At 40.0% G+C, this 27,476-nt stretch overlaps 2 protein-coding genes across 2 annotated transcripts in view; one reads left to right on the top strand and one right to left on the bottom strand.

Moving 5' to 3' along the window:
• Positions 1-27,476, top strand: part of LOC107220928 (Down syndrome cell adhesion molecule-like protein Dscam2) — a 182,430-nt gene that overhangs the window by 127,551 nt on the left and 27,403 nt on the right. Inside the window, exon 6 of the mRNA XM_046736696.1 lies at positions 16,513-16,677. Coding sequence (XP_046592652.1) covers positions 16,513-16,677 — 165 coding nt within the window. The remainder of the gene's footprint in view (positions 1-16,512; positions 16,678-27,476) is intronic.
• Positions 19,397-20,477, bottom strand: LOC107220929 (ejaculatory bulb-specific protein 3). Its single transcript, XM_015659732.2, has 2 exons — positions 20,227-20,477; positions 19,397-19,805 (listed from the first exon to the last, which is right to left on the bottom strand). Exons 1-2 carry the CDS (start codon positions 20,450-20,452, stop codon positions 19,582-19,584), a joined length of 450 nt encoding a protein of 149 aa, XP_015515218.2. The 5' UTR covers positions 20,453-20,477; the 3' UTR covers positions 19,397-19,581.

Here is a 27,476-nt window from a genome sequence, read left to right as displayed (position 1 = left end):
TGAAATCGTTAATTCGACTTACAAGCGAATGGTTGCACATCCCGAGGTGCAAGTAAAAATTCGGGACAAGCGATTAGGCCGAGTGACAATTGTTATAATCTGTGGTAAAGTGTCCGTATAACACGCGAGGTGCGATGGCTGTTCGTGGGTCGGGCGACGGCGCTGAGCTACAACAAAATGCAAATTCCACCCGGAGGATATTCATGCTCTCTGGAATTCAATTTAGCAGTTTGAGAATGTATCTCGACACATTCGAATACCCGACCGCACTTCGCCCCTGCGAACGAACATTACTGCGCGGAGCCCCGACGGGTAATGGAGGTTTACGTATTACGTCCCCCTCTCCGGCTAGATGAAGCCAATTTCCGGATTTTCCCGCCACAAGCATCGCAATGGCTGCTCGGATGTACACTGTGGGCTAAAACTTTTCCGGGAAAGAAGACGGGAAGAGATCGCTCAGGGAGTAAAAGGCGCGCCGGGCTCAAAGTTCCTGACATTCGGCATCTGCGTCCGAAAAGTCGATTTTTTACGACGAAACCTGACGCCGGATTGATTACAGTTGAATTTCGCCAGGTATCGAATAACACAAACTTTTTCTAATTGCCCGATCAGCGGAATTAATTTCGGGCAACCCGATTACGACGGCTGGGAATTGTCAAAAGTCATTCATCTTCCCGCAGCGAGACATCGTGTCTTATTTAAAGTCAGCGAATACTGTTGCTAACTCACCTTCGTTTTTGCCGTGATCGGTGTTGTACTCGATGACGTCGGTGATCCCTTCGCTTCTCGTTATGACCCAAAGACGACGAGCCCTTGAATTCCTGACACAATGTCACTCACTCTCAAACATTTGTCACAACAGAATAGAGCGTCTCCTTTAAAACATGTTCGCTGATGTATAGGAAGTACGATTAGCGGAGTTTGCATTACCGATTCGAGAAATGAATTTGGGTAAACTGTGCGTGATAAGAGTTAACCGCGATTATACTTCGTCTAATTATTAGATCACAAAACTTTTCATTCACTGAACTACCGCGAAATAAATAAAGCAACACTCGGCACAACCGTATTCACGTTAGTTAAATCATCATAGTTAAACCTCAGAAAACTGTTTGGTGAAAAAACTTAGAGGGCTACTCTGATCGATTTCGACCAATTTACTACCGCGATCTCGTAGAATTTATGCCATTACCTTATTTCTGCGTCAAATGAGAATAGATTGAAGTGCGTTTGTACGTAATTGCGTACAGAGTGGGGCTGTTAAATCCTATCTTTCCTCTGAGATACGTGGGCTTCGATATTCCGAGATATATTTCTACGTCAACGTCGAAATCGATCAGCCCCCCCCCCCCCTCCCCCCCTCTCTCCCACCACCGACGTACGACAACTGACAATGAGATCGAACTCGGGACCATTGGAAGCCTGTATGTAACATTCGAATCGTTATTTACATCGACCGACGCGTTTCGCGGTTGAGTTAATACTGATGTAACGAGCCTCGACGATGCCAGTCCAAATCCAAACCTCAACAACAACGTTAGGAACTACAGGAGGACTGTGTTTACGCAGACGGATATTCGTCAAGGTGTAAGCGAAGGTTGTGAAGTGATAAACAGATGTAGAATAACTTGGTTAGCTATGTAATGGAACACGAGTGATGAAATTTATGAATGGAATCGGAGTGCGAACGAAACACGTATTGCGACGCTTTGTGCTTTTCGTGTAACGTAATATCTACCATTGCGCAACGGTATAAAAAAGGATTGCCGAAAGTATACGTAGAACAGGTGAGTCGATAATATAGTGTGAGAATTGTGCGGGTCATGGTTTTCCAAAAATTTCAATTGTGCAAAAGATTGAAAAATTGTGTTATCCGTGCACGGAGAGAGGAATAAGGAGGAAAGTGTAGTGTAGTGTGTGCTTCAAATTCGATGTAGGAGACACTTCGCATCACCTGCGAAAGACTTGCTCTGAAAACGTCGTACCTGTCAATATTCGAAAGAAGTTCAATCGTCGAAACACCGTCCCAGATTTGCCAATACCAATTAAGAAGTAGAGCATAATGAAACGAATTGATTCATTATTCATTCATTCGTTGAAAAGAAAGCCAAGTCCCGGATATTTTTAATTGGAAGCTTCGGTGCTCGAGAGGTTAAAAGACCTCAATTAATACGAGGCACGACACGCAGCAGATGAGTGCAACCCCTAGTTTTGAGGGCATACAAATGCGTGTATGTAAGAAGTAATGTTAGCACACATGGACGTGTAACACTTGCGCACAAAGTAAGTATATCGCAAAGAAATGCCGGTCACGTTCGGTACTTTTCGCGTTTTCAGCATCGACGAGCAAAGACGTGCTCGAAAGCCCCCCGAACGTTTTCCGCCGCCCTCTCTGCTCATTTCTAAAGTCTGGAGTCACGCCCGTTACTCGGGTGAGCTTTTCAGAGAGGACGCCGTTATGGAGAGAGATTGAGAAAAAAAGAGAACGGAGTTCATTAAAATATCCCCGGCCTAGTAGTAATTACGCTTTTAATTATTTAAACAAATGCCGGGGCATTCATCAGCTCTTTCGCTACTTCTCGTCAGGACTCACGCCAAATTGCACCAACGAATCAGAATCATTTTATGATTCTCTTTCGCTCGCTTAAACGCGCAACTAATTAACGATCAGTGTCCATTTGCGGATGATTCGTATCGCCAACGGGCATAATTAATATGTAGGTAATACGTTTCCGCACGAGGATACAATGTGAAAACGCTTAATGGAGAAACCAATGTGATTACTGAGGATGTGGATATTGGTTTTCCTTCGAGTAGGTGCTACAAGTTCTGGATTGTTTTAAAAGGTTTATAGTTAAGGTGACGTGTTTGAACATCAGAAACGATATTTCATTTACGGACAGTACAACGGTCAGCATACCGAAGTTTAATTTTTCGACAAGATTAGTCAGTTGTCGTAAAATTGATGGAATATTGTTGATCTAATTTGACGTCCTAAAACACTGTTCTATCCGGAAGACATGCCATTTCTATTTAAATGCGGGTATCTTCTTGCTTTTAATTTTTTACCGACTGGTATACAAAATAACGATACGTTTTGTCAAATTTTCTCGAAATCTAGTAAATAGAAAATGTTGACTACATTAAATTTCTTATTTTGTAGATTTTCGCAGTGCTTTGTTGAGTTAAATTGGACTTGTGTACTGACATAATATCTGTTGCTCATAAATTGACCAGGTGAAATGTAGTTTTTAACGTTCAAGCAGCAAACATTGACTACGAATTTTTTTAAACTGTCAGAATTTTTATACATGTCCAATAATCAATTTCCGCGACATATTGGTTTCCATGAGTTGTTTGCAATCACTCCATAGGCTTATTTACTCGTTCTTTGTTCCGGTGTCAAGACATTTGTCTAGCTCGAGTTTCGTTCTCAAGCGGTGAGGTGAAGATCTGTATTAGTTTTCGCAGATTTTTATCATGTTACACACGTGACGCGATGGCGGCTCCGTTTTAGAGTAACGATGCTTCGACTATGGAACCAGGGTCGAAACTCTTTCGCCCGTTGCTCCTGGGGGCGTGGATTTAAAAAATTCTGTTGACTTATTTACGAGTATGGGGGTAGTATGTGATCCTTTATAAGTTAGCCTGAATGACCACAGGAAGCAGCGTTGAAGGTTATCTGAAATGACATCAGTGGAACCCGAGCGCGCGGCCAAAGAGCTTATCTTCCGGGAAAACTATTGTCGGAATCCCTTTTGCGAAAATATTACCTCGTGCAGCGCTTGGAATTTAAAAGGCTGCCCCCCAAACGAGGGTTGGGACTTTTGAAAAATTTATCACGCCGAAGGGGTGTAAACGATAACGGTGTTCGCTCGACAATGCTAAGATATACCACCAGACCTTCATTGTTTTCGCGTGATTAACCATCTTCACCTATCGACGGATCTCTTCTCCAATTGTATTCCATCCCTAGCATGAAATCAAATTCGATAAATACACCGCAGGCAATAATTGTAATCCCTCTATGTTGACGTTCGAGTGGCCATTATTTGCGTATTCGTAAAACGTGAAAATTCGCAAAAAAATCTTTATCGCTGTGACTACCAATGCTGTGAATGTGTCTATATGCCGTCGAATATATGTGAAAGTGAAATAGGAAAGCACAAAACCATTGTGAAAAATAAGAATTTTCTGTGTCACATAACGACACTAGGTTTGCTGGATTTGGCGAAGCGGCCGGTGAATAAAAAGCCAAAAACAACTAAAAACCGACACAACGAATCGCAGCTCGGTCTCTGGGAAAGAGTTCAGATTTTTAGTGCCACAGCTGCGCCAGATATCCTTCTAAATTTCGATTTTTTACGGCTTTGACTGATACGAGTGCAAAAAACGCAGAAAAAAGGTGGAGATTGGCGATAAAGGTGATTGGATTATATTCAGAGATTCGTATTCGGGGTGGCGAGATTCAATGTTTATTACCCGAACAAATGTTATTTTTTTTTTTTAACATGTAAAATCTTCTACGGGTTGAAATTTGAAGCCGTCTGCCATTAAAATAGGTGCGCAAAGTTACTTGACATTATTAAAAAAGTTCTAAGGTTATTAATTACAGTTGCAAAATCATGTGAAAACCTTTGAAATCTTACGAATTCGGTCTCATCAAATCTCTTACTACCTCAACAAATAATATTATTCGTCCCCCGAAGAATTAATTTGCTAAATCACTAATTCTGTTTTCACAAAGTTAATCATCTAAACGAAACTAATTGTAAGTACAATCTTATCTTTCATACATATACGTACAAAGCCATGTCCGAAACTATTTTTCGTCTTATCCAGTTGAATTTACATGTGAATGATGTTACCTTTATCCAGATAACAATTATGCTACAATCATCTTATAAAACACTGTATACACAAACACACACACACACACACACACATAGAAATGTATCATCGTAGAAAATCCTGACGGATAATTCAGCGTCATACCAAGATCATCTTGACAATGAGACATCGCCAAGTTCAAAGCGATGTGTTGGCGAAGCCCGCCGTTTAATCTTCGGCAGTATTCGCTTAGCTTTGAATTTCCAAAATATGGACACGGTCGATGGAGGTTGGTTAGGAGTAGGGTGCGAGGCCAGGGGAGGAGGGGGGGGGGGGGGGGGATGATGAGGCGAAACAGTTTACGGAGACACTGATAACATTCAAATTTTAACCCTCGGCAGGCGAGCGCTTTCCGATGTGCCAACGTGCCAGGCTGCGATAAAGCAGACCGCAGATCAAAGGATGTGTGTAGAGCAGAGAGTTTGGGATGATGTCAAAGGCTCGCTCGCCATGCATTCCGCGTTTGAAAACTTGTGCTTAGTCGTTTATCAGCTCGCTTCGCTACACGCCCGTTACAACATACGTACAGACGGAATGTAAACGTCTCGTTGTGACGTTCAAACGGATATGGAACTCGTATGCAGTACGTGTATTTGGTGACATTTTTACGCTAAACAGACTGCAAAATGTTTCACCCTTTTTATGTTTTTAATAGTTTTCAAATCGACGTACAAACGTCTACTTACGACGTAGAAACAATTTTTATTGCTTCTTATTTTACGGATATCAGGCTCTCGTGTGCGGTGAATAGTAAAATAATTCATCATTTGATACGGATTTCAATTGAATTTTTTTCTAAAAACTATTCAGTTCAACTAAGCATTGGCATTATCCTACATCGTGTTTTAATACCTAATTGTATTGCAGTCTGACCTAACACAGGATTATTTACGCCTCTGTAAATTTTAGTAAAAGATATGGTGTTACAGTTGTGAATCGTCGCAATTTTCTATTAATCATTTCAATAACATGGGAGCATTTTTTTTTTTTTTAGTTGAACGCTCTAGAAAAAATGTCTCGCGTCACTTTATGATAAGCCTACTCTTTCAAAAGTTATTTAAAATCTTTTGTTGACCGTTGACGTTAGACAACTTTTGATAGAGTAGGTTTATCATAAAATGATAACAGACCTTTTTTTATAAAGATTTTAATTTCCTACAAAAATACGTTGTAGTTTTATCAGTACACTAATGCGTTGACGACTTATAAAATTACAAAGTTAAAAAAAAAAAAAAAGTCCCACGTTATTTAAATGAAAAATAGAAAATCACGATGATGCACCTCTAAATATTAATAAATATTAAGAGCTGAAACTGCGACAGCATTCTTTTTTCGTCATTTGAAAAAATATTCTGAAGCTGTATTATGAAAAAAAAATTGCACATTTTTTTTTTTCTGATAGACGCAAATGTACAAGATGAAAAGCTACGATCACGTGATCCTCCTGAAACAATAGACAATGAGTAATTTAGAAATTCTGACTAATGATTAGACGTCAGTTAGGAATTACAAATTCTGCGTAAGCCAAACCAGTTCCTGGGTACATCTTCCCATAATCTGTCTAATTTGCGCCGGTGATTCCGGTGATTTAGTCACGTTGATCGCTCCGATTCTGGTAGCTACTAATTGGCCCAACTGTCCCCGAATATCGCGAATCGAGAGGATCGCTCATCGTCAACAGACGGAAAAGTCAATGGTTACATGATGGGTAAATTGAACCGAAGTTCGGAAGAGAGATCGACTTTCACTTGGGAGATATTTTCCCGAAGTATTTTTACTTGCGAAGGATTGGCTAGACCTCGATAAGAAGACGTTTTCTTTCTTCCTTCGTTTAACTCTTCTCACGGCGCTTCAATTCGCGAATGTAATAAATGAATCAATAAAACGGAGTACGAAAGCCTTTCTATTATTTCAACTGGTTATTTTTATTCCACCTAAAAATAACTATTCTTCGAAATAACTGCAGATAGAGAGTTATTTCGTTACGTGCGAATTAGAAACAAGAAAGTCTGATATGGACAATAAGTAGTTAGGAAGGTTATAATGTGATTGGCCTTGCTGTATCTAGCTATATGGTATTACTGTCGAACTATATCAGAATAACTATGGAAAAATGAATTTGTTATGTAAACTGGTCATTTCTATTTCATTCGGGCATAACTTTCTCAAACAAATTAGCCGCAGGAACGCATTTCATTATATACCGTGACATTAAGTGGATGCGGAACATAAGAACCTCTGATTGTATGCAACTCGGGGTACAAGTGGCGGTATGTGAAGTTCCAAGGAAATCCAAGAGATGCATAGCGTATAGTTGACGATGTTCGAATACGATCGGCCTTATTGTCTACCTGTATAAATGTAAGTCGATTTTTATTCAAGTGTATTTTTGAGCGTTTGAAAATCGTCTAAAATCAATCTTAAGACACTTTCAATCACAATGACAACGAGAAGAGATAGAAACGTAAAACAGCACTGATAACGGCGAAACGAAAAACCCTGGCGAGCATCCGGAAATGTGACTTTAATTCAGCGCTAATTCACGAAAGTTGGTCCTCCGCGCGGAAGGATTTGCATAATTCCCGTAAGTGCGATTTCCCGGCATATTGATCGTTTCACGGCTCCCCGAACTGTCCTTTGCCACTCGCCATCCGGCTGCTGCGGGTAACGATTCGCGCGATGCAGTTCTCGCAAGGTTTTCGAACAGCACATCAAACGGATTGCCGGATTTTTTGCATTCTCTTCAATATCCTGCAGCTACATCGCCAAGCAAAATTTCCCGCCTCCCAGTTCCGCTTGAATCCTATCCCGCTTCCGTGTCTGGCTTTGCCACTCACCGCCTTTGCTTTCGGCTTGAATCCTTCATCGTTTATATCTCCCCTTCTTTCCTTGCATCACGGATTGAACATATTTCAATCCTCTTGAAAGAATTTATCCTGTTCGATGCTGTTATCCCAGTTCGACTTTCTCAAAGAATTTCCGATTCCTTCGAACTATCGATGCAGGTGAACATGGAATCCATCATGTACGTCAATTCTCTTGATAAACGTGTAAGTGGATACGTTTAAGCGAATCTTAAAGAATTCTTACGCAAAAATGTTGCATTCAAAAAACTACGTCTTTAGATTTTATTTCATACTTACCTCGTAACGTGGAAATATTATTTGAAACGTGCAAAACACGCATTACAAACAAAGCGTATACAAATTCTCACAGATCTTAAGCTATCAAGTTTTCACCATGCCACTGAGCAACGACGTAAGAACATGGAAATATTATTGACACAATAGACAATCGCTGAATAATACTGAAAGCTCAGCGCTCAGGATGAAGGATACATCCTATTACTGCTGCAAATAAAATTGCTAGATATATTTTAAACGGTTTGTCCTCTTTTTAGAATTTTCTATTCAGACGGTGCTACCGATTCGTCTTCAATCACATCCGAAGACTCACAATTAACGTGCATTAGGGTGGACGTTATTCGGTGTGTTGACGATTTTTTTCTATCGCACCGTCCAAATTCGAAAACAATTCTGTAATTTTTTCAGATTCTTATCTCAAGTCGTGCCTTTCGAAATCTGATTTTTTTCCATTTAAATGAAGTGCAATTTGTCTAGATCGCCTGGTACGATGATGTGAATTTTTTCTCAGTTAGTAACACTAATGCCCACTGAAACCTCGCGGCGAAAGATTTTTTTGAACGTTATTACTCTTACAATAAAATAATATACTCAGAATGTGTCCAAAATACGTGTATTATAAATGAAGAAATCCACCCTCTTACAGGCACGAATTAGAATTGAGATAAGAATATGAAAAAATTAGAGAATTGTTTTTGATTTATTTACAGTTGATTTGAGAGGCGTGCCAGAAAAAAATTATCAACACCCTAAATAACGGCCACTCTAGTGTGCATCGATTATTTCAACCTTAATCATTGTTAAGTTTGTTTTGACACAATTTTGCGTTCATTAATGTTACTCGAGAAATGGTTAGCGTATGGATACCATGTAATTTTCTCAACGGTGATATTATTTTCCACTCCCTATATTTTTCTGCCTGACCGCATAGAACAGCATGGTCGAGTCTAGGAAAGAAAACTCATCTAAAGAGACAGCGAGTCGTTTAAATATTTGCATTTTGAAAACCGGCGATCAGGTACGATTGCAGGGAAATCCCTCAACGCCGTACAATCGGGGACGAATGTTTTCATATTGCATCTGAGAGACGCGAAGCAACGCCTCGTTTTGCGTCTAGAAAAATACGAAAATAGAGATGGCAACGCGTGTATAGGTATAAAGTCAATTTCACCGATTCCTAGGAATTCTGCGTCGAGGTACGAGGGGCAAAGGAAGGAGCTCCGTGAAACGGGGAAAATGTCGTTGGGTGGGTGATGCGAATATTGGCTTCATTTGCACATTTCATTTCATTCGGTCCGTTTCATTCGCCAGCGGTTCTCGATTTCACCCCGGTAAAATGGATGGCGTAAAATCGGGTAATACGCACACGTGTGTTGGCAATTAAAAAAAATAAACGTGTCTATAAAAAGTGTTCGTACAGTGGTAGCGTAACAAGTCCAACGGATTTTCAAAGCTGACGTCAAATCTAGAATGAAAAAAATAAATAAAAGGAATTGCAATCACCGTTCGCGCTACGCGCTCCAACTTCACGTGCCCGTTAATTACCTCCATTAATTCTTGCAGGATATAACCAATATTCGTGTTTTCTGAACGTGGTAAAACCATGTTTTACTATTCATATTTTGTTCCGTGCTTCAGAAAATTTTTAGATAGTTCGCATGAATTTCAGAATATGAATATATTGTTATTAATTGAACGGGTTGTATCACAACTAAAGGAGTAATCAATCCAGTGAGTAAAATTGCTAAACTTAGCAGTAATAAATACCCGTGATTGTTTATAAATTGTAACCATCATTTGTATTTTATAAAAAAATTGGTAATCAATCCCGAAGGTTGTTAAGTAAGCCGTTGACCGTGTGGCTTAAAAATTTTGCGTCACGAATAACTCTGAGATCTCACAAACTTGTCAATTCTGCAGAAATTATTATTCCCAAATTATATGGCTTACTACTCAAACATACGATTTTTCCACGAAGCGGTAATAATCGCGAAATGATTATTGACTTTTGAAAAAAAGCGAGAGCAATACGCGCAGCGACACTTTTTCTATTTTCGGCATCGAATTCGTCCGAAGAAAATTGCCAATCCGAGTTCACTTCTCTCTATCTCTACATACATAGATGAAAATAGAACTGAGAAGTAATCCGAGCTGACACGGCGATAAAATTTGGTAAAAAAGTGTATTGGAAATGGACTAAAGTTTGATTAGGTTTGATTGGGTTTCGCGTTTCTACGTCATCGGTTGTAAACACCGTAATTTAACAACCGTGCAAGGGCTTCGCCTTTTCTGAAATTCCGGTTCATTTATCGTCAAGATCCCCGAAGCACTCTGCTGCAATTTCCCAGCGTAGAGTTGTATGCTTTGGGGAGCTTCTTGGCTACAATTCATACTCCGAATTTAACCTGTCTCAGAGATCTTGCAAACCCGACCACTTTTAGCAAGACGGTGTGATATTCGTCGCGAAAACTCTGGTATCGAATATGATGCCTATTTATTCTTTTGAATTAGCTTGCTTGGCTTCGAGATAGCACAAAAATGTCGAGGTCCAAGTCTTCAAATATCTAAAGTCAGGATTACTGCCGCATTTGAGGCACACCAACTTTAGTTGTTAATTTACCTCCTTGGATGAAAAGTTGGCCGAACAAAAAAAATAAATAAATACGAAATGCCGAACAACGACGCTGTTGAATTTACTGTTGAAGTGTGACCGAAGTAATTCAACGAGTAGATTCTTCACCTAAAACTGAATGTTTTTTAAATGGTAAAAGTGATTTTCATCGAACCACGTAAATCCTTCGATTCGACTAAAAATCAGAATTTGGAACATTGATGAAACAGTTTACACTATCCATTATTTCCTCGTAGTTCTTGAACTGCAAACTGATTGCCAGATTTTGATAAAGATCGACATAGTCTCGAGAAGGTTTTCAGTGAAATCACACATACCGACGACATCATATTAATCCGAAAGAAAAAGGATTCGAAAAAATCCACAATCCGTCGATCACGGGACAAATGCTTTCAATGCTTCAACTCTACTTGCCTTCCTTCCTATTGTCTGCACAAGCTTGAATCGAAACGTCCCCATATTGATGGCGAAAATATGCGGAATGGATTCCGTACTCACCGTGCGAATAATCCGCCCTGCATCGTTGCGCACAGGGAAACACAACAACATTCCAGAAATACGATTTCACGGAGTACACGTACCTATCATGAAGGAGTATGTATCGGAGATATTAAAACATCGCCGTGAGAATCATACGTACAAAGAGTATCGGAGGTTCATTTCGCTCCGTCGTTGTATCGCGAGCGATGTATCAAGGTGGATATTTGCGAAAGACCACTTCGTCAAACGGGAAACGTATGCAGAAATTTATTCGCCGAGTCATGTACGCGCCCCGACTATCCCTGCTGAGGAAACGTGGGGGTCTGCATGTGGTCGAGCACAAAGTCGAGGCGAAACCCCGGCTCTCGCACATCGAAGGGATGATGGATCCTTGCTTTTAATCCACCGCCCCGCGCCGTCACTCTTTACTTTATTTCCCCTCCGCCCCTTTCCCTCTGGAACCGCGCCTCGGCGTCCATTCGCATTCATCCCGTCGGCGCAGCCTGCAGCAAAGAACCGAGGAGACCGTCAACGTCACCGGACACCGTTGCCGTCGCCCCCGACCTGCAATAACAAATTCGAGCTCTCCGCTTACTCGAATATCCAATAACGCGAAAATATACCGGCGAGTACTTTTGCCCCTCGGCTTCCCCGTTTCCTCCCTCTTTTTGCCCCATCGAAAGCTCCCTCGCCTTCGGGAACAGAGGGATGCGCGGTCCCGTGTCGTTGACGAGAGAAACGAGCTTCCGTTGTCCCAGTTAGTTGCTTCCCAGTCACTCACGCGGACGAGAAGTCAAGGATCGACGATCTTATTGAGAAAAAAAAAAGATATTCGAAACGGGGAACCCGGTCCGAAAGGAAATTGAATGCTGCTATCGATCCGTGATTCCTTTCAAATTTTATACGTCCTTGTATAGACGCCGCTTCCTTTCACGACTCTTCGACTTCTTGCACAGGCGTATCTTTCACGAATCCTCGAATAGTTGTTCACGGACTTATTTTTGTCAAGTATCAGAGAATCTTATTTTTATACTTACGATATCGACATCAATTTGTCTCGAAACGAAAGTGCACGTATTATGGTGCACATAAACCTGTAGATATCAGGTTCATCATTGTCACGGTATGACCAGATGAAACTTCAAATGATCAAAATTTCACTCGGTATATCAACAACCTGTGACATTGAAACTTTTCTACCGAGACAGCTGTTTCGATCATAAACTTGCACTGTATAACCAAATTGGCTGTTGATCAGCATTGAAAAATCAGCTCTACAATTCGACATTTATTCAATTCTCTGAGACACCAATTTGTCTCAGGATAAAAATGCACCTGCGCAGTCATGAAACAATAGATGTAACTCTTCTTCATTATCACGTTATGACCCGATGAAACTCTTGACGGCGAAGATTTCACAGCATCAACGGGGAAATTCATATATGTATAAAAAACAGCAGTTTCAATCATCATTTGCAGTCACATCAGATAAATATTTCGTTACAACTAAAACATTTGGTACTTTAATTCAACGTTCGAATAATAATTTTTACTTTTATCAATTTCTTTTCTAATGTAGTTTCAAATATAGTGATAATGGTCAGAAACGTTTGATTGTACAGTAACATTTGACCGGTCGAAGTGTGGCTAGCTGTATTATTCACCGCTAGTCGCATTCGCGAGTATCGATCAATGAGGGTTCATTAATTCACGTTTGAAAACTAACGTGACGGAAAACGTGCGCATCACTTCTTGTTTCGCAATGAATGTTATGTAAAAAGTGGAAACCAATGAAGTGAAAATGGTTGTTTCAATTACCACCAACCGGTTTTTACCGGCACTTTTTTTTTATCCATTCTTCTCCGCTTCTTCGCTCACTCTTCTTCCTCTTTCTCCCCAAAACATCTTTTTTTGCGAATATCAGTGTGCAGTTATTCAATGTTGGTACGACAAGTTTCACGGTATCCACATGTCACAGTCTTGCACGAAGGAGCAATCTGCTTTCAAGGCGCATATAAATATTCGACCGCGATGCGGGAATCGATCGAATGGGAATCAGTTAGTTGATCTGGAGGAGGACTGTGGTGGACAGCCATTTGTAACTCAGCAGGATCCTCAACGCGAGGTTTCGGAGTAAATGAACTAGCCACGATTCCGAGCGGAAATTGAGGGAACCCGCCGATCGCTGAGATCGGGGATTCTTCTTCTCCCTTACGCGAGGCTCATTTCCCATCCCGACCACCCCGCGCTCCATACCCGGAAATAGAGAATAGACGTTTCTATAGGAGATGTGGACCAGCGGGATATTGTGCGGCAGCCAGGATTGGATATCTTCGATTTCCATTCCCGTCGTCTCTGCGGTTTCTCGGGTTAGTCGTCGCATTGGACACGGTTTGGTTTTACTTAGTCATTCAACCTCTGATGTATGACTAATTTTTCGTTTTTCATGGATAAATACGAGAGTACGTCACTGCCGGGTATCTTCGTTGCAAATGACTTTTATGAAAACCGTCATATGCCCCACGTACATTAGGATTTGCGTTTCTGCCCTTTAAAAAAAATTTCGGTCCGGCTTTCTATACACTGTGTAATACTTGATGTCAATTTTGTGATAAGATAATGCGATTTATGGTTGAATTTCCGAATTGTTGACGAAAATTATTATGCAATTGTTTACAACGGTCAATTTTAACATTAACAATCCTGACGCTAGCTGAAGATAACTAGTTTCAGAAATGGTGTTTTGAGATGATTCTATATCTGCAGTGTTAAGCATTTCAGAATTCCAATGGTGATTATTGAATAGAACCTCATAAGTAGTCAGATGAAATCGTTTTTCGACGCGTCTGACTGAACTACTTATCCATCTTTCGAAAAATCCAAGCGAAAGAGGAAATTCGCACACGCGTCTCCTGCAGAAGTTGACTGACAAATAATTGAACGTAGAGTTCCGAATTTCACAGATCCTAGATCTCGCCGGAGAAGAAACTTCCCAGTACGCAACGGGTCGTGAAATTGTAGTTCTTCCAGGTAGAAGACAAGGAAGAGAAGAATGTCGGGATGACTAAGATCAAGATATGTGTCGTGGGGCGAAGAATCCACAAAGCTAAAAATCTGGTCACGTCCCAGATAAAAAAGGACCGATATTGAATATTAAATACAAACCGGGATCACTCACATACACGCACACAGTTCGGCAGCTTCTTCCTGACAATACTCGAGGGACCGTAATACCCGGGTCACTTGAGTCTCGGAGCTGACACTTGAGAAACGTCAATCGACACCCTGCTCCTGACAAGCGAGTCACTAGATAGTACGATGCACGGGAAAGGTGAGGACTCCAGTCGCGGGGGAATGAGGTGGACAATTTCAAGGTGGGTCGAGCATGGCAACCGACAGAAGTGGACTTCTTTGATCTCCAGGACGCCTGGCATTCTATGGAATTCTTCGCGACGTTGCTTGTAGTGAGTTCCAACAATCGAGGTCACGTAGCCTCTGTCCACGCCTCGGGGCGCCGGATTTTTTCTCATCCTTCGTCTTGTTTCCCCCGAGGTTCTTTTTCTTTTTCTTCTTCTTCTTCTTCTTCTTCTTCTTCTTCTTCATCTTTCTGATTAACGCCAGCTTAATGCCCGACGTTAGCTGGCCGGATTAGGTTTTGCTAAGCTTTCTTTTCATCGGCGCGGCTCACGTTCCGTTCAAATCAAGCTGAAGTCCACGTGTGAAGAGGTGGGAGGGTACGAAACGGTGACCTTAAACTGCGCCACCGAGATAAGACTGGAGAAAAACGACGGATGACGGAAATCTCATTTCCGTTTGTTCGCCGTCTGACCTTTTGGCTCGGAAGCGCCAATTCGGGCGAGTTTCAAGGCCACTGTGTGGAGTGGCTTGGCACCCAGTCGACGTGTCGAATCCTGATTCCAGGAACAGTCTGGGTTACATATCTACTTCGACACGACGGAGTGGCCCTCTAATGAAAAGTCAGCAGGGAGAAGCGCGACTGCGGGAAAATTGAAAGCTGCGGTTGACGAGGCAGCAGATTTTCGAATTTTGCTACGAGCTGCGAGAGGGAAATGTGCGTGCCGCACGAACATATCGAACAGATTGTATACCTGTAAGATACTTCCAACGAACTTGCTATGGCTAATTAAATCGGATTACGGATTAGGGTCATCATTAATCTTGATCTCTCTGTCCTGGCATGATCCTTATTCAGGAGCGAAATGGGCTTGTAATCCCTCTGGGCGCCAGGCATCTCCACCCCTAAACGATATATAACAAACCAAACGCACGTGTGAACACTGCAGGGAATTTCCGCACTGGCGTTTTATTTTTCTCGTCTAATTCTCGGCCAAAGTTTCTTCTCTCGTTTTCTCGTTTTTCACGACTCGGTTTACGTCGAGAAAATCGGTCAGAGAATTTACTCATCGTGAAAGTTCTGGAATTGTGGTGTCACGACGGAAATTAACAGTGAGGACGAAAAAAATTGATCTATTTTGAGACTTTATGCTGTGATTGAATCCCATTTTTTTTACAAGTCAAGCATAAGTTCATAAGAAGACGATTTTCATACAAATAGTAGTTGATGAAAACTGATATTTTTATCCGTAGCATACGGAGAAAAGAATCAGCATCCGCTGAGACGTCTGATATTTATTTAACCAAGACAAATACGGCGAAATGGCTGATTCATTTTTTCATGTTACTCCATGTGATGGAAAACAGACTGCGAGCAGCACAAAAATTTTGTCCGTCGATGAACTAAACCAGTTATAGTATAAAAAAGCACTAAATACGAATGGTTTTTAGGTTGAATCCATTTTTAAAATTTTACAGATCCTTTCTTTTTCTGTAGGTATCTTCAATGGTTTTCTATTACTCTAATTACGATATCGAGGTTGACTTGAAGCCGGGACAATATTCTTGTGAAAGGCTTGCAATCGTCGTAGCTACCTTCCTCTGACATTTCATCATTGACGTTAGCAGAAATATAACGCGCAAAAACCTTCGAGACTAATACACGACACGGTAAAACTCTGTTACGTGCATCCGTAAACCATTGGACGCCTGTTTATCTCACGCGGCCCGTTCGCGAATGATTTAAATCCTCATGCTTTCGGAGTTTGACCCTAATTTTGGCTTAAGATTATACCCCTGAGTCAAAGCTCATAATCTGTCATCAGTTCTCATTCCGGCGACCGACATTAAAGTTTCACAAATTTGCACCCACAGTTTTCTTCAATTTTTTAAAACTAATTAGAGCGTAAATTCTCCCTGAGCATATTACTTGTATATGCAATGACAATTTTTCCAAGAGTATGTTGCACGTACATATCAGCTGACCTAACTGTAAGATCTTTGTCCTTTCAGTACTCACCGTTTCCGGATACGACGTCAGGGTGAACAGAGCTCCTGTGGTTACGGGATGCAACGCTGTTTTGTCCTGCACCACACGCGAAGACGTCAAGGAGCATTTGACGGTCACATCTTGGTTCCGGGATGACGCCATCTTACTTCCAGGGAGTACCGACACCGGTGAGTTTACTGATAAAAGTTGATAGCGGCCTTTCAGATTGGGACGGTATTTGTGTACACCTTTATTTTGCTTATTTTGCAAAACTAGAAATGTCCCCGAAGTAAGGTTGGTAACCTGAACTAACTCAAACTCAAGTCTGACGAGGAAAGTACTGATATGTACCTCGTCGATTTTTTTTCATTCTGTGACATGTTGCAGGGGATCGAAAAATATGAGACACGTATTTTTTCACTACCAACTTGACCATTTATCGGGTAAAAATCACGCCCCAAGTTTACCCTAGAAAATTAAGGCACATATATGTATATTATCGTCTGTCGATAGTGAATAATATCCAGTTGATTTCATCAAAAAAAATATTCGTCAATCATCGAAAACGCCTAGAATATCGATTTCTGGAGGTATATTTCAGGGTGGATTTTACACATCGATGACTCAATTGTAACGTATTCAAATCTAATTTTCTCGTCACCTTTACTGTGGTTGATTTATTTCCGAGTTTTATCTTATCGCAAAGTATCCAACACTGTCGACGAGACTCACTTTCGGTTCAGAATGTATAGCCAGTAGATCCTTAAGGCTTGTTTCAGCAAAAGGAAAATATCGCCTCCGAACGAAACAGTCTCATACTTGCAGCAATAGTAATTAAACGCCGTTGTTGACACGCGGTGATGGAGAGAAGTTGGCGGAATTGAGGGGGCGGAAATCGCGGTAGCTGGCAATAACTTTCATCCGAGCAAACTCACTTTGGAACGAAACCACACCCGGGCTTAGAGTTTCGTGCCGGTGACCTGCCACGCATGACCCTCGTGCGTCTCGGACAGCCGCAAGGGCGGGCGAATACACGCGTGCAGGCGTGTCGTGATGCCGGACCCGTGAGCGTTGCGGATAATCTGTACATCTCGAGTGACGAGGGCCATGACCTTCGTAACCTCTGCAGCAGCTCTCTCTGACAAATGTCTCTCCCCGGGAACGATATTTGTCTAGATATCTTCCGTACCCCGAAGACCAAAGGACGGATTGACCCTCTCGAAACCCAACTCGAATACAGATTCGGTATTGCAATTATCACCCTGAAGCAAGTATTATTTTTACTTTTCATAGCTTCGATCGTGATTTAGGAAAGAAAATTAGTTTCGCAGATTACCCCTTTCTATGACGGTAGAGTGAGTCTGCGACTGCGCATGCGTGCTGTACGGAAAGGACCATATTTAACTCGTAGAAATTGAAAGTGGTATTTTCTGTACTGCGCGCGTGCGCCGTAGCGAACAAATCTGACGTTACGCGATCCTAATACTTCAATTTGATGCTTCGTGAAAAAACGCGTAACATGCAAACACAGTTTATACAACATTCATAAAAAGTTGTATTCAAATCGCTATAAGACGAGTAAAATAATGCGATGAGAAATAATTTTGAGAAAAATAAAACTAAACAATTTAATGACGTTTAATGATTTTAACACGAAACATACGTGCTCGTACATGGTCACCACTAAAGTCTTCCAAACATAAAAGTCACCGAACAAAGAGTGAACTCGATGCAATTTCCCAAACGATACTCGAAGCCAATGAGCTTCTAATCGCTGAGCGTTTCAACACGACGTCCGCCTTGCTCCTGGATATCTTGCCAGCCGACTGTGACGGTTGAAACCTGATGACTCTCGATAAACGATGCAAACAGTCGGTCAAATTCGTTTTCGCACCCTCTCCGGAAGACTGAAACATCTCTCAAAGTTGCGCCGAGAACCAATGGAGCACGAGTAACCTATCAATTACTCCCGAAGCACTCGACCCGTCACATACTTCCGTTTTACCGTCTCTCCTGCGGTCTTCGCGGTATTTCGAGCACATTGTGCGTAACCATGCAGGCGGTGGGTTTGCTCCTATCTTGGGAATCTGACGTGCATGGTGAAAAGCACGACTACTCGAGGTATATTAAAAGGCGTGTAGGTACCTACCTCGGTGTCATGGATTCGCAGGAGCGAGAATATTTGTGTTTCAGGTGAATGGTGGTATTGTACGTCTCCGCGATTGAACCGTACGTGCACGCATTTTGTCTATGCGCTGGCTTCCCGTGTTCTGCACATCCCGAGAGACAAACAGACTCCGTACACATGCGCGAATCAGGAGTGACGGATATCTGAGACTTATGTCTGCAGGTATCGAACAGATTGTATACGACGTGAACGTGCAATATCGGGACGACGATTTGAGACCGTTGCGAAGTTATCAGAAAGCAATTTCGTCCCGGAATGACGGATCCCCCGAAAAACCTTTCGCCAAGTAGAATGAACTCTACACTACAAACAAAAATTCACTTTGCAGCTTGAAAGACTACAAAAATGACTATGTACATTTAAATAAGTATGAGCAGCAAGACCCCTGCCTAAAAAAATATTGAAATAAAAATCCGTACCATCAAGTACATAACTTTCTCGCAAAAATAAAAAAACAATACGGAAGATATAGAATTAGAGTGAGAATAAAAAATTCAGAATTAGTTGTACTTTGTGGGCCTTTTTAAAAGATAAAGAATCTCGAAATCTTCGCTTGGGGCCATTCGTCAATTAATTTATTTTACTTGAATTATGCAGGTATACTTTTATACAGTATACCATAAGAAATTGTTTACTAAAATAAAAAAATACTCATCTTTCCGATTAAATAAATAATAATGCATCGTTCCATTTAAAGGATAAAAAACATCAATATTTAGGGTCGTGAAACTTTCCTTCGTCACTATCATTTGGATGAAAATTTTATTGATTATATTCATAGTATCGCAGGTGTTGTGGAAGGCATAATAACAAACATTTAAACAATAACAATAAAATGCACATGTGTGTTTTGCAAAAGAAGAATATTTGTAACAGAAATACCAAATTTTCACTCAGCGAACATCTATCGCGGATCGATACCTCTTGGACATCCGCGATCATCTCCCTCATTGAGTAAATGTGATTTTTCAATTTTTATATTTTGGGCATCTTGAGTAAGTTTCCTGATCAAGGTTTGCCACTCATCCGGTTTATTTTCGATGTACCATACCGTCATGGTGTCGAAATCCATCTTTTGCTTTTCTGTACACTTACGGCACCCCATCAATACCGCTTCCGGAAGATGTTCTGTTTTAGTAAACATAAAAATCATGGGTCAGGGAGGAGACTGTACACGAAAAAAATTGCGTTAGGCGGAAACCTCGGAATTCTTTCTGTAACAGAAACGTTTCACGCGGATTGTTATAACAATCCTTGAATTTTTTATTTCAATGGAAGGTCCACCGTTCATATATTACCATGTTCACCATTATTTGCTTAAGATAATCGGCACTTGTTACGATTTAATAGTCGCGACGGTGTGAAAATTCAGTCGGAGATTTACGTTTAGTTACGTTTCGATAAGACTTCCGAGGCATGTTCTCGATTTCAACACTATCTGCTTCCTATAGATTTTCCATAGATTCAAGGTGTAAAATATACTATGAATATTTTGCCTTATAATTAAAATACGATGAAGAAAAATGCGAATTCAGACAAAAATACGTACCTTTGAAAAATTCCGCATCAGCGGTGACGCAAGGTCCTGTACCCAAAAAGCACTCGTAATACTGCTTACGGGTGGGTTCGTTCTGAAGAAGTTCTAGCACGGTGATGTTGTCGTTCTTATCGGAGTAAAGTTCCTCCGTTGCTGCCATCGCCAAAAAGACGACAGCAAAACCAGCAATAAAGGTGATACGGAGCATTGTTGATAATGTCGACATAATGTTCAACATCACACTGACACTGATTACCCGTCGAATCCCGATATTTATACGGCTATTCGATACGTGCAGGAAGTTTTTATCCGAGGTAATATATTCGCGATCATCATCCTCTCCTCACCCGCCTTCCCGCTCAATGAGGATAAATATGCAATTACGAACCCAGACCCGGTGATGACTAATCAATTGCTAGAATAACGAGAATCGGCTAATGATCGTTCCTGCGTATCCTTGTCACTCTTAGCGTATGCATATTTTTGATTATTCTTTTTCTTTTTTTTTTTATTCTATTTCTTTTTATCGCCGTGGCCATATTCCGCAAAGGTCAAATACCAGTTATAAACGTGGTTAGAATCTCAAGCGCAGATGTAGTAACAGTAAAGATGGAATTCTTAAAAATTCTATTTCGTCTATAACTATAAGTATATACTTACCAGTAGGATAAACAAGTTTTTTTTCTGTGTGGGGCATTCTACGCCAACTCAACCAACGTTGGATCCTCATTATTTTTGATTTCGATCAAAAATTTTTCCACAATTGTCTGAATATTTTTAAGTCTCTCGAGTGAATTCGTTTTAATTAAGATTTTTCAAAATCAACGTGTCTTTGGTCGTCATTTAAAAATCTGAAAAAATTCAGGGTACCGATTGAAGTTGGAACAATGGCATAGAAAATTTCGATCGAAATCAAAAATGGTGGGGGTCCGACGTCAATTGAGTTGGCGTGTATTCTCCAAATAAAGTAAAAACGTTTTCCTAGAACTGTAAAAAACCTCGATGATCCTGTTATATTAGCCATTTAGATTCCTGATGCCAAGCGCTTTTATCCTCATACAATTTATTATTTATTTAGCGGGTTTTAGAAGGCTCTGGAAACAAGTGCTACGTGGAGGCTTTTAAACTACTCGTAAGTGGAACTTTCCTCCTGGTCTTATTGACGTAAATTTATCGACTTTTTTGCAAGTGGGAAATACTCTGGTTGAATAATCAGTCCAGTGACCCAGTAATTGCACGTCGATATTATTGCAGACATCAACTAGATGCTATTACAAAACGAGTTATTAATATTACGAATTATCTTAGAGAGAAAAAAAAAATTTTAGGCCAGTCGACTTTGTAGAAGACGAAAATTCTCGATCGAAGTAACGATTTTGACACACTTCTAATATTATCATAATACATATAATATAATCTCCGCTCTCCGTTCATTGATTGCATTGAAATGGAACTTGAATGAAGGCTCTTTAAAACATACGCTCTGGATAAAATTTTCAAATGTAGCAATAAATCGTGAAAGGGAGAAATATTATGTATATTAATATTTTCACCATGTACGTATAGGTCAAAGGCTTCGCTTCGCGGTAAAAAAAGACGCGGAAACTGCGTCGAGCACGTGATTTTTTTCTTTCAAACATATTTGGCGCGAGACACTTTCGTGTCTTCTGATTTATCAGTTTTTTTTTTTTTTTTATCTCTCCCTGTTCGAAATCCATCATTACCTTTATATCCCCCCGTTATGCCGATATTCGTTTGTTTGATCGGTGCATAAGCGACATTTGTCACGTATATTCTCTAAATCGAATAATTTTAAGTGATTTATCAAAGCCGAAGCAACTTTCCAGTCTCACCCGTTTTGGAGAATTGAAATAACTTCGTCGTGCAGGCTTCGAATGAATTATAAATAGTTTATCCGCCTGTTTGAGTAATTCGAGTTTGTTATTGGTTCTGTAAGAAATTGTCTTTTATCAATGTTTGAATATTTTTATTTCACATTGAATCAGAACGCGTCAAATCAATACGAATGGTCAAATAACGGTTTAGGAACTGTTCACAACTAATACGCATGTACTCGGACGAATTGAATTCAATTGAAACAATATTTTTTATTTTAATTCCTAAAGTTTTACAAGAATGGCAAAACTATTTTGCAGAGGCGACATTATACTACCGTGATACCTGAAGCGTCGTTTATTTAATTTCAATGAAAAGAAGCTCACCTTTTCCGTAAATAAATTCACTACTAATTGACCGACATGAAATGTATATATAATAACATTGATATATTTTCTAACGAAGCATTCGATTTCACTACTTTCCCAGTGTAATTCCGGTGAGTTGGGTTCTCCAGCTCAATTAAAATCAGACCTCAGCAATCGCACGATCAGTGGATATCCATAAAATCTCTCGGTAAGGTTTAAAAATAAATGTTCTCCGTATAATACTCAGCTACCGTCTCACATCCTCACTTTTTCGACTAACGCTAGAGCACCACAAGCAACAGAATAACCGATTGAATTGTCTTAATAAATATTCATTCGTTTCTAAAATTACAAATATCGAATATCCCAAAGTGGATTTCGAAGGCCTGACCCTTCGTTAACGTCGGTAATGTATCGCTATATAACCCTTAATTCGTTAAAAGTTAACTATGCGAATCCGGGATGTAATATTAACAGTTTTACGAATGGGAAGCGATACAGTAAAGAGGTGGAATAACGCGGCGGACATACGAAATGGGATATCTGAAATCCAGATGGATTTGGAGCGACTCAGCAAGATTCGATTAAATAAACTGCCGAGTACCTACCGCTCTCCCGAAATCGACGAAAAACGAACAAGCATGTATACCCGAGGTAGGAAGGCGACAATTCCTTCGCTGCCTGATCGCAGTTACCGCGCAAGTACCAGCAGACGACTCGAAAAAGTGAGGCACCGAAGAATTATTGACTCGAGGGAGGACTTATTATCCAGGGAACTGATGAACGGGGATGATCGACGTCGGAATTAATGGGACATTAAATCCAAGTTATAGCTGCTCCTTCTATTAGCCTTCTATTCGGGCATCTATATCTCATTCGCTGCAACGCTGATCCGTTGTTGGGCGTATTTAGTGCGGACTATGCACTTTCAGGATGTAAGCTTGCACATTGCCCCGGATCCTCTGCAGGAGCGGTTCGCCAAATTACTGTATTAACCTCTAGATCCAGTGAAATATTAGCCCCCTGAATTTCAAGCGCATATAAAGGAAATTTATCGCGGTATCGATGAAGTTCGCGTAATTTGGCATGTGGAGTAATTTATGCGGAGATAGGTATATAATGCAGAAATGCGTCAAACGTGGTTTTACGATTTCAATAGAAACAATCTTCTTGGATAGTTCGACGGAAACAGACAATTCTGACATTGGTCATTTTTTGTCCAAAGTCTTGATAATTATCCTTATTTTACCATAGTTGGGTTTGGAAATGTCTTAACGAATGATTTTGATATTTGACTCCACCGATAATGCACACTAACTGTTTAAAAAACGATAAAAGAATATTTTGGTAATGGGGACAACAATTACTCAATAAACTGTAAAATATATATTTGATAATAATTTGATCTCAACATTTTTTTATAATCAAATTTAATATCACAACTTGCATCAAATTCTCAATTTTACCAGCGGCTTCTTTTATTTTTACTTCTTCAGTACTTTCAGAATACAAACAGCCTTCAGATCTCCACCATTTTGTATTTCGTAATTCTGAAGTTCAATTTAGATTCAGTCATCTGAAAAACTTGCGGGAGCTTAGTTTTGGGGTTACCTCGAAATAAACAAGCGCACTCTACTGGAAAGGACCATATCTTAAATCACATAATGTTATGACCGAAATCAACGTATTATTTATTAGAAAATTTATCTTGTAAATTCGAGAAAAATATATAAGAAATCACGTAATGAATCACAAAACCGCGAATCATCAGATATACTAGATCAAAAATCACATATTTAACTGTGTATGGTTTTTGATCTAGTATTATTTAATCATTCGTACTTTTATAATTTATTACGTGATTTTTTTATACATCTTTCTCAAACTTACAAGATAAATCACTTTATAAATTACATATTAATTTCAATCGTAACAGTTTATGATTTATCACACGATCATTTACGGCAGGGCACAATATTCACCTAAACTGACAAGAATCTACAAATAAAAAATACCTAACATTTGAGAGGGCGAACCATTTGTGATCCCCAGTTTACGCATGGCTGGATGTAACTGATAAAGAAAATCTTTCTTGTGCATGTTTCGATAGGGCGAAACATATCTTTCTGCTTTCGTGCTCTCCGATGACTGATAGGCCGATGAACCCCTTGTGCAATAACGCATACAAAGATATTGTCACTAGAATAAATTACTCGGAAATATTTCTTGGACACAGAAAACAAATGTTTTTTTCTCGAAAATTTATTTTCGTAAAGATACGTTTGATCAGGAACTAAAAATTACACGATGATACAGCAGATTTATGCAAGGATAAACCATTGATATACACACAATGTTTAAATTATATTTTCTCTGTGTACGCGTGAATAATGAATTGATGCATGTTCTATTATTACATAGATACGCGAATGCCAGATGATTTAACTCTGAAAAGCTGAACGAGTCATTCAAGGTACAATATTGAATACACACTATTTATTAATCATTCAAAAGTAAGAAGAAAATTTATCGAGAAAATTATTTGTAATAAATTATACGTGTATTGGACTTCTTTAGGCCACATTTGTGCTTCTCGGTTGGCACGATTCCTCCAAAACTTCGAAAAAGATTATTATAAAGTAGTGTTTTTCATATTGTCTTTCGAGCCAAATTTTTTAGTTTCAATAAAAAAAAGTATTTTGTGATATTTTGAAGGTTGAAAAATTATTTTTATTCAAAATTTTATTCTTTTATGATACATAAAAAATGTCTCAGTAAAATACAATCATGTAAATATAAATTTTCACCAACGCTGGAGGTACGCACCCTCTTCACTCTCATACTTCCACATACAGATTTTACTTCTTTTTATTTCTTATCACTGCTTTACATGTGTTTCTGATTCGTGTCCAACAATGCCACGGGCATTATAAATCCTATCTATCCACCTATCCATCTCTTAAACAGTTGGCGTTGAATGAGGGAACGTACTCTAGTACCTATCGCAGTTTCGACAGACTCGAACAACGGAGTCGAGAGGACCTGACCCTAATTGAGTGTTTTATAACCCGCATTAATTATGTATACACGTGTATACTTGACGTAACACCTGGGCAGACCCACGTATAGTCGAGGGCGCGGATTCGAGACATATGTACATATGATAATGCAAGAACCCTCGAAACGCCTAGACACCGGATTGTTCACAACCGCTGACAGTTACGCGTGAGGCTATGAGATTTCAAATTTGACGCGGAACTGACGCCCTGCAGCACATTAAACTTCTCTGTTACGTGCTCAACTGACAAAGTAATTACGCTTGCTATAAGCTTCAAATGCGGCACCACTATTCCATACGATAAAAACACGCGGAAACTTCCGTCTGCATGCGGTGAATGTTGGAAATTCTGAATCCTTTGGGTGAAGGCATTGTTTCAGAATTAGGAAGTAAGTTGGGAAAAGCGGAAAAAGTGTTTCGAAATATCTTGCTTGCGCCAATGATAGTTGAAACGAATAAAACAGCATCTTTACCACACGAAATATAAATTGATTCAAGTAAACCCGAGAAATAAAAGCTGAGATATCAACAATTGAATAAAAGTTTTTATTATCAACAGGTACGAAATGATTAAACTCTCCTGTTTTTGATCCGATTCGGATGTTCGTGGGCTTGTATTGTTTGTCAGAAAAATCTTCCGAGATTGCCCGAAGATTGAAATATCACAAACAGTTGTCTGCAAAGTGGATGAAAATCTGGTGAGCCGATAAAATGAATTCTTAAACGTTAAAATCGGATAAAAAATACAAGAGTTTAAGAAATTAAATTACTGAAGATCTTTTAAACTTTTTTTCTTATTTCCTAACTTTTGATTCATCCTTAACCGCCGAACTTGTTACTTTTACTTTCACTTGAACAGAAAAGAAATTCAGCCCTGCTTATTTAACGAACCGCGTATACAAACATATTATTCAGGGTAATAGAACCAACGTAATTAATAAAAGTTATTATATTATATTTCCTGGGTAGTAAGTTATTCTAAATGGTTTCTGCATCTGCAAAGCATAACACGTACCGGTTGGATTCTGAGTGAATCAATAAAGTGAACCGAATGTAACTCGAGAATGCTTTTCGGAAAGCTATAAACCAGTTAAGACTGTTGCGTGCGTGTTCAAATTTGTACGTGTTGATTGGCTGACCAGTGCACGTAGGCCATGCACGTGTGACGTACACACAAACGTACCATGTGCATTGAGAATGTGTGCACGGGGGTTGGAAATGGGCTACCAGAACCAGTCTACCTACACGCAAGCAAGTATATTATCCCATTGTTTACAGTCAGTACCCTGCGCCAACACGTGCAGGATGCAGGGTCGTATATCCGTACGTTACGACCTCTCGGATCGAGTATGGATTTGGCCAGGTCGAATCCCGTAGGTTGGAATATATAAACGAAATTTCGATGCCTCCTGTTTCTTTTCGCATTTTAGATATCGTAACTGTTGCTCTTATCCTCGATTCCCCAGCGTATCGATAACGAATCTTTTCGAGCCTTTTTCAACATCCGATACATCGTCATTCGTCATTGATCTTGCTGTTATACTGGCGTTGTTCGGATACCGGAGGCTGTTATATTGGCGCTTAGATACCCAAGGATCGAACTCTAGGCGTTGATTCGGGACACGCACTGCGTCTGACACGATACATTAATCGCAGTCTCAAAAATGGAAAGGTGAAATTTTTCAGAAACCTCTCACAGGCCTGCATGTGAAATTTTCACAGCTTAAGTATATGCGTATATAATGCGACTTATGTAGCTTATACGCGTGTCGATGCAAATTATGCTATACTTCAAAATACCGCAATCTGTTTTATTCCAACACTAATTCGGGACTCGCAAATGGACCGTGACGTAAACATAATTTCTTTCAATCCTGTGTAGTGAAGAAAGTGCAATTCTACAGATATCGAATTATGTTAGCTTGAAGATCAGGGAAATAAATATCCTCCGGTCGAACTCATGTCCCTCTTTAAACTACCGATCCGCGTAAAATGTGACT

The sequence above is a fragment of the Neodiprion lecontei genome, chromosome 4, assembly GCF_021901455.1.
Source record: "Neodiprion lecontei isolate iyNeoLeco1 chromosome 4, iyNeoLeco1.1, whole genome shotgun sequence".
In the NCBI taxonomy this organism is placed as follows: domain Eukaryota; kingdom Metazoa; phylum Arthropoda; class Insecta; order Hymenoptera; family Diprionidae; genus Neodiprion; species Neodiprion lecontei.
This window is presented reverse-complemented; position numbering and strand designations above follow the sequence as displayed.